This window comes from Morone saxatilis, unplaced genomic scaffold (genome assembly GCF_004916995.1).
Source record: "Morone saxatilis isolate NCDOM2014 unplaced genomic scaffold, NCSU_SB_2.0 Contig23, whole genome shotgun sequence".
NCBI classification, from domain to species: Eukaryota; Metazoa; Chordata; class Actinopteri; family Moronidae; genus Morone; species Morone saxatilis.
In genome coordinates this window covers 1,048,363-1,057,126 of record NW_023339796.1, presented here as the reverse complement: position 1 = coordinate 1,057,126, position 8,764 = coordinate 1,048,363, and the positions used below count along the sequence as shown (strand labels likewise).

Sequence of the window (8,764 nt, the reverse complement as noted above, 5' to 3'; positions counted from 1 at the left end):
GTGTGTGTGTGTGTGCTGAAATTATATTATATTGAAACCTAGTGTTATTACGTCGACTTGAAGTTGAGAGAGACGGAGTGAGTCAACCCTGCAGCTTCAGTAATATTAGAAACTCTCAAACGGCATAAGGAGTATTTTGAATATTTATTAGTATGAATGAATATTAATATTTTAGTGCTTTCGGGTCGTTCATCTAACATAAAACTAAGTTTCTGGTAATTTTTTTTTAACATATTAGCAGGAAGGCTCAAGGACAGAAATATCAGTTGGTAGTTTGGTTTCTGACAACTTGACCAGAGTGAAATACAACTAATTGATGGATTCAGAAGGTTGGCGGCTGATCCCCGGCTCCTTCCTCTGCATAGCAAAATACTGATAATATTGTTCAAATGTTAGTTTGTGATGAGCAGACGCCTTGAATGGCAGCTTCTGTCATCAGTGTGTGAATGGGTGAATGTTTGAGTGGTTAGAAGACTAGAAAGGTGCTTTATAAGTACAGTCCAACTGAGATTAATTCTAACATCGCATTGTTAACAACATGACGACATGCTTAACTTTACACGCTAGACATTGTGGTATTTTGGTACATTTGGTAACATGCTAAACGTAAGCATTCTGCCATGTTCACAGAACACATTAATTTAACTTTGAGTTTTAGTTGACTTATACTTGACTTAAACTTGGAGTTTGAGAAACACTGTGGTTAAAAGGAACCAGAGGAGACAAGACAATAGACAAATCCAAACCAAAGCATCTCCCAAATACTTTTTACAGACAGTTTAACGTCACTCTACATCGTAAAAATACAGCTTTTTGTTAAAGATGTTGTCTTCATGCCTGAGAGAAAGGTCACAGAGGAGATCTTTAAGAAAGCATAAACCTGTTTGAACCAACAACCAAAGCTGCCACTTTTCCAATTTTATCCTTTTTCAAAACTTAAAACAGAAATCACAGTATAGAAACATCAGCATCCAGCTTATATGTGTGTGTTGGTGTTGTTGTAGTCTCGTCCTGAGCGGGTTTTGGACCTTTTCATGTCTAACAGTTACCATGCGTCTGTGTTCAGGATCCGAGTGGCCGGGATCAAAGGTCTGCAAGGTGTGGTGAGGAAGACGGTGAACGATGAGCTTCAGGCCATCATCTGGGAGCCGCAGCACATGGACAAACTGATCCCGTCCATGCTGTTCAACATGCAGGACAGCGAAGACCTGGACAGGTACTGCTCTCTAACACATCAATCTTTGTTTAGTCTTTGTGCTATAATATTAGATCGTCTGAGGTGAGAATTATTGGAGGTGACCTCGAATCTCAATCAATTATGCATGCACTGCTTTTCTCACCTGAGGCAATCAGAAAGGTAAACCACTCCTGAGTTTCCTCCACCGTCGAGAATAAAGGTCCTTTTTTTTTACCTGATATCCTACAATTCACCTGTGACCTTCACTGTTTTATGAATGCAGGTTTCAGAGACTCCTGGAGCCAAATACACTCGTTACAACATCTGTCCTGTCTTCCTTTTCCCTTTTCACCCCTCAAAATGTTTGTGTACTGTGTGTGTGTGTACTGTGTGTGTGTGTGTGTGTGTGGGTTTAATCCATCTGGACTCTTCCTCTGTACACCAAAAGATCTCAGATCCCTCTGGTTCTGCTCTGCTCTGTGATCCTCAGGCTGCATTTAAGCCTTAAAATCCAGTTTCCGAATCAGAGTCTGTGAGTCCTGTAAACCTCCAGAATCCTCTGTAAACATAAAGCTTGACCATGAAACATTCCCGTCAGCCTCGTCTAGATCAGAAGATCAAATGTCACTCAGCTTTCTGTGGCTGTAATAAAGCTCATTGTTTTGTCTTATTCACCCTGAAAATACCCAACAGTTCAGTTTGCTGGATTTAACATAACAGATGTCCATCTCTCTAACCAAATACAGTACTTTATAAAATGTATTGTGCAATATTTAACAATGAGGGGGAAGAAAACAATGTACTGTCCTTGAGTTTCACCTGATCATAACTCAAATTTGAAAAAGACTCTCAGCAGCTTTTTATTTCTCTCCCAAACATTTCTCTTATCATATCTGAGCAGTGTGTTCTGGGGACAGCAGGAGATTTATTGCTCGTACACCCTGCTGTCTCAGCGTTGTTGTTTTTTTACCTCCTTACTGTCACTTTGGGTAAACGTGGAGACTTTAGGAACTGAGGCTGCTCAGACGAGTCCAGGAGGTGTTCAAGGTTAATACAGCGCGGCGTTGCATAAAGGTTTGTACGAAATGCAGCGTCGCAGATTTTTCGGTCTGTAGTCACCACAGAAGTTGACGGTTCGTCGCCAGTGGAAAATTACTTTTTAGACTTTTGTTTCCCGAAGAATATATTAAAAAACTATTTTATCCACTTTAGAAGAACATGGTTTGTAAGTAAAGAGCTGAAGTTTCAGCGTTATAAGCTTCTTTTCTTTCACTGCAAAAACAGCCCTCCTAGAAACAAGCTAAATATTCTGAAATATAATTAAATTTATGTAATGACAAAAAATTAGCCTTAAAACTAGAACAAAAAGACCAAAAATGTAAGCAAGCTGTGGTTATTACAAGCTATGAAAACTCTATTGGCTATTTAAGACTCTTAAAATAAGTATTTCGGTCACTTTATTGAGCTGAATTTAAGAATTTGTACCATCATCTACAATAAGACACAAGCAGCATAATAAAAGTAAGAGACTTGATTGAAGGAACCAGAAACATTATTATTTTGATTATTTTTTATCAAAACAATGAAAAACTAAACAGATGCTTCATTTCCAACACTGGGACAGACAACTTTCTCTAAAATGGAGAAGTTGTGTGTAAAATAAGGACAATAATCTTGTTCCTCTGCTGGGATATTATGCAACCATTGTTGTTACTGGTTAAATCGAGCTCAATATTAGCTGTAATATCACATTAAGACAATTAAAACCAGATTATTTTTGTTTTTAGACAAAAAATAAGACAAATTTTTCAGAAACAAGTCTTTTCTACTGTATTGATTCCTGCTTTGCAGTGTAGTCTGGTGTCTTTGTTTGACCTTTAATGTTAAACATTCGCTGCCCCCAGTGCGAGAAGAGTCGGGATCTAAAGTAAATCCTGCGGTTGGATATGATGTAAGTCGCTCTGGATCGGAGTGTCGGCTGAAAGAATACAAACCTTCGCCTGAACTCGATCCCCGCTCTCCTGTCGCCTTTGCATGCCTCGGATCTCATTATATCCATTCAGTCCTCAAACCCAAGGCCCGTGGTCCTGGGGAAGGAGGAAATCCTTGTGATGTATCACACTGAGGAGTTTTCTCCTTTCACCCGGAAGATTTACGGCGAAGATCAACGAATCGGGATGGGAAGCTTAACGCTGGAATCTCTACGCTTCACCTGTCGGCTCACCTTTACCCCTCTTTGTTTGTTCTTGTCTTTACTCTCCATTCCTCCTCTTCCCTTCTTCATTTTCCAGCTCTCTCTTCCCCTTGTTTCCTCTCTAAGTGATGTTCCTTGATAACAACACTCACCATTTATCACTTAAGAGGAAGAAACGGAAAATAATTGTAAATTGTACCAAAAAAAGACATATTTATTAAAATATATAAGCTCCCAAATAAAATTACCAACACTAGGAAATCCAATTTAATCATTATTAGTACCAGGTAGGCAGTTTGTGCTGCAGCAAGCATGAAAGCACATAAGAAACATACAAACATACAGCAATCTGCACAGCGTCACTTACTCCAATTCACTGTGAGTCATTTAAGCTCCTTTGGAGCAGACTCTAAGTGTCCACCGTATAACCCCTCAGAGCCTCTAAATATATATAGAACATTCAATATTGTCCCCTAGCAACATAACCATTTCATTTTAATTCACCAGCAACAGTGACTCGTCTCTGCAACTATGGACACAAGATCAACACTACAAATATAATATATGAACCTTGGTATTAAAGATCATCATCATCCTCATGGAGCAGTTACCTCCTACCTGAAGGAATTCTTGTAGTTACACCTGCTGTTGATATTTAAGTTACATACATAGAATTCAGATTCACTGTAAAAACTAATAGTTACTGAAAACAATGTGACCAATTGTATTAATTGGAATATTTTTTTTAATTAAAATAAATACAAATTATATTTTTGCATCTTGACTGGAATGACTTAAATCAAAGGATTAAATTATATTTTCTTAGGGTCTGTAGCTCTTCCTGCCAAGTAACATCCTCCACCTACATTGGAAAAAAAATAAATACAAAACTTTACGATAGAACTTTATACTGTTACGGTAAAAGGACATTAGTACTGTTGATTTGCAGTTAGTTTTATTCTGTTTTTTACCATCAGAAGAAGCAGTTTTGCTACATGTAATATATAAAAAAAAATACTTTATTCTGTATGAATTCCTTGAAAATGTCATATAGAGGTTTTGCCTGAGATGTGATGTTTTTTTTTTTTTTTACTGTTACAGAAACTGTTTACAGTATTTTACCGTCACAGTTTGACAGTTTTTGACCATAAAACATTTTTTACAGTGTATTAGAAGGTCAACGGCCAATATGGCGGCTTAGAAAGTTTTAGATGAAACAAATCAAAATATAAAACTACAAACATCACAACTTTCTTTCTCCTCTTCTCTCTTTATCTCTTTATTTTCTCCTCGCTGCTTCTTTCTTCCTCGCTCTCACTGTGGCTTCCTCTCCTCTCCGTCTCGTTCGGGTGGTTTCCATGTGAACAAAAAGCTATTTTTGGACCTTGTATTCTTTCTCCCTTTTGTCTTCTTCCTTTTCTTGTTCTGAAGCTCCGGCAACTTCCTTCCATCACACGTGGAGGAATTGAGGTGTTAGGATGCGATCATGGACCATAGTTTGTGAAACTGTGCTTAAAGTGATTTCACTTAAAGGTACCCTGTGGAGTAACCTAATTAAAACACACTGGGGTCTGACAAACGTGTTAAATTTGCAAAGATGAATAATGTTTTAGATATTTTGAAACCTGTTTCCATCCATAGTTCCTTTTGGCACTTTAACGTCAACAACTGTTGATCAGCAGGTTGGCTTAAAACCTAGAGCTCGCATAGCCCCTTATGTAATAATAGAAATGTAGACCTGCTGTGTCCTTATGCATGTGCTCGTTTGGGGACCTGTTCATTAAAACATTGCTCCAGACCTTCATTAGTGGTCAAATCCTCCACTTTTAATGTTCAGGAGGGATTGAGAATATGACTGTGAGCAGAGTTGTTAGTGAGCTACCTGCTGAGACAATCTGAGGATAATATAAATATAAATATTGGTTCACAAAATGTTTTATTTGTGCTCTTTTCTTCTTTTTAACTGTGAATTTGCATAGCACGCCTCTCTGATGAAAAGTGTCACACTGCACATCAAAGAAATCACCTTGAGAACAACCTTTGCCAACTGTTATTAGCACATGCAAAAGACATTATTTTCTTTTCATATTATGCCAGTGCACGCTGCGAGCTCTCATTTCTACTGAGTTCAAATCAGTTCAAGTTACATGTGTGAACCCATGAAGGGTCTCAAACAACACAAAACAATGTCCTTCAGCAAAATACAACCTGGGCTAAAATCTGTCCTTCAGAAGACCTGAAGGTCATTCTGGATCTGCTGCTCCAACCTCACAGAAAACAACCAGTCCTCATATGACGAAACACTGCCTTCAAAAAGAACCTAAAAGAGTGTTTTTTTCTGCCTCTATGGTTGAGGCTTTTTTTGGCTTAGGGAACTAAAACTACTTGGTTATGGTTAGAGAAAAAATGCTTTCAAGGTTCAAAGGTCTTTCCTCTCTAAGAGGTTTTGTGTCATGAAAACGTCATTCTGCTTCTCTTTTTGAGATCCATTAAATCAACTGAATTAACCACATAACGTAATCAAAACATCAACTCAACCTGACTTTTGTAAAGCTGTCGTATCTTCCATCTTTATATAGGTCGATGAGTCAAGCTCTTACTAAAGCGAGTCGGAAGGAAAGTGAAAACATCTTTTCTATCAAGAAAGTCCTTCAGTGCCGTTCTTTGCTCTTCTTTCAATGAAGGAATTATACTCTGATACAACTGAAGCTAGCAGCGGCTACTATGGTTGTGTACCGTTTATATTTCAACCAACATCAGTACCTTAAATTTTCGGTACTTTATGCTCTCTGTAACAACAAAAATGTAATTTAAGTTGTAAAAAATAAGAAGAACTCCTCTTACTACTGCAGCGCTTGTATACTGTGATAATTCTGCTGTAAAAAGTCTGCACCTCCCCTACTAATGTTTTATTTTAAGGTTTCGGAGTTACTAAAAAATAATGCTACATAATAATCACTTCAACTTGAGTACACTTTCAAACCTCCAGACATCAGATGATGACAGATGATTTCACACAGGCATACTATCCTAATTAAAATCATAATAAAGTTTATAATAAAAGCCCTGTTATCTCCAGCAGCAACGTGTCCAGCTAGCTAATTAAGTACCTTGACGATGTAGTTGTCGAAACCTGACTTAAAGTTTTGTCGTACCTGTAGTGTTCAACTTCGGCTTTGGATTCTAGTGTGATCTCCACAGTCCATCTGCCTTGCAAGGCAGACCATTATTAAACACATATTCCAGAAATATGGACCACCAAGGACCAACTTTCAAGTCTCTGTGGTTGTAGACTCGAACCTCTTTCGAAACAGCCATTTCCTTATAGCTCTCAACAGATAACAATCTGTTTACCTCATCTTTCTTTTTAATCCTACAGTTTTGTTCCTTCCCTCTTCTCCTGCTCCTAACAGTCCAATCAACACATCTAATCTTTCATGATTTAAATGGAAATACAGCCTTCACATAATCCATAGATAATTGCGATGCATATATTCCTTCAGCTGCGGAGCACTCGGCACCTCAGGGATCATCTCTGCGTTAATGGTAACTTTCCAGCCGTTTCTAATGGTCTTCCTGTGAGTTAATGAGCAAATCCTTTTTTTTCTCAGATCTGAAGGTGGAAGTCTGTTAGGAGAAAAGCAGGATGGGTGAGGTTAAACAGGAAGGACATGTTGTTAAATATTAAAATCTGACTTCAACTCTTTGGCTTTGTTGGCTAGATTTTATTTCCTAATTCTGAACTCTGATTCATTGCACCACTCGTCTTTACAGTTTCAGTTCTGTAGTAAAATTGTTTTAAACATCCTCTTTTTCATCATTTTATTAATGTAGGTTGTGTTTCTGTTTCGAGACCATTCATTTCACCTCAGTTACAACAAAATTAGTTAGTTTACTTTTGGTAATATGTAGCAGTGCAGATTGTTTTGATGTCATTTCGATTTCTTCTGTTTTAAACTATGTTATGTGAATTAGCCAGAATAACTTAGATAAGTTTTTTTGGAAAGAGGAGAATTTTCGAATGTAATTTCTCTTTTTTTCTTATGTTATCTTGTGTCCTTTTGTAGCCTAGTTACAGACCTCTGAAATAACACCAACATCTCCAATTTGTTCAGAGATTCAAATTAAATGAAGCATAAACATCTCTACCGCCCCCTTAAAAATCCCAAAGATGATTTTCTCTTTTTTACGTAGTTCTTATCAAACTGATGTTTGTTCAAGTGTTAATTTTTATCATCAGTTTGGTTTTAATTAGTTATTTGAAGATATAAAAAGGGGGTTTCACATCATGATTGACAGCTGAGGCCTGCTCGCTATTGAGTCGGTGCAAACTCCAAATGGCAAAGATGGCAGTGGCCGTGTCCGGGACATTTTGGTTAATTTTTGTGTTGTCCATCTTTTGGTTGGAGAAACTATTATTGATAAACACATATTATTCCTCTACATACACATTAAGCTTCCGAGCTACATCCATGCAAAGTAATGATAGAAGAATGTCCCAAATATGACGTCAAGTGTGAATTGGATTAAAGGTTGTCAACTTCCATAAATAACTCTAATATCAACTAATTTCTTTGATTAGTTGACAAAGGCTTGGTTGGCCACTGTTAGCAACTGCTACAGCAACCTCTGAAAATTTTGTCAGCGCCAACCAACATGGCAAATTCAGTCTGATTATCTCTGTTTTGTAATTGTTCAGACTAAGGTTGTTTGTCAGCGTTATTCACCGTATTGTCTCCCTTTTTCTAAAAGACACTAAAGACATGTACAATTTATACATTTATGTACAAAATGTCATGATCCATTTAACAGTTGTTGAGCCATTTCACAAAACCAGCTCGCTGAAGTGTCAACAGTAAAAGTTTTGGCATCTCTTCCTGTAAAACAAAAGAGCAACAGCTTCATTCAGCAGTCATTTAGGCATAAATTAATTAAGGAAGAGGCAGAGACACCAGACAGACTGTAGGAAGAAATATTCCCCGTCTGAATCTGCTGGCTGTGATTGCATGGAGCTGTGTGTGATTGCAGATGTATGAACATGACAGTGCGATGTATGATGTATGATTACAGATGACGATCATGATGATTACTGGGCCGTTTGGATGACGGTAATTGGGAGGTGATGCATCTCTGCGGCAGGTTTCCCACATTTTCAATGATATCCAGCTGGAATGACACTCAGGATCACACGGCAGACTAATGAACTCCTTTCACTGCTCATCAGCGGTCTGTCTATGGAAGTGGGGGGAAGCCTTCGATTCCCTTAGAGAAGTCATTACAACTCTGATCCATGTGATTTTATACTTAGATCGTCTCCAGAACAACAGTGGCATTGGTCAATGCCTACTCCTACCTGTGGAGTACCGTTCTGAAGCCTTGAGTTTGGCGTTATG

The 8,764-nt window shown here is 37.9% G+C and overlaps 1 protein-coding gene across 1 annotated transcript in view; it reads left to right on the top strand.

Moving 5' to 3' along the window:
• The window catches only part of efr3a (EFR3 homolog A (S. cerevisiae)), a gene marked incomplete at its 5' end in the record, with an annotated part of 118,360 nt that overhangs the window by 67,252 nt on the left and 42,344 nt on the right, over positions 1–8,764 (top strand). Inside the window, 1 exon segment of the mRNA XM_035671235.1 lies at positions 1,067–1,216. Coding sequence (XP_035527128.1) covers positions 1,067–1,216 — 150 coding nt within the window.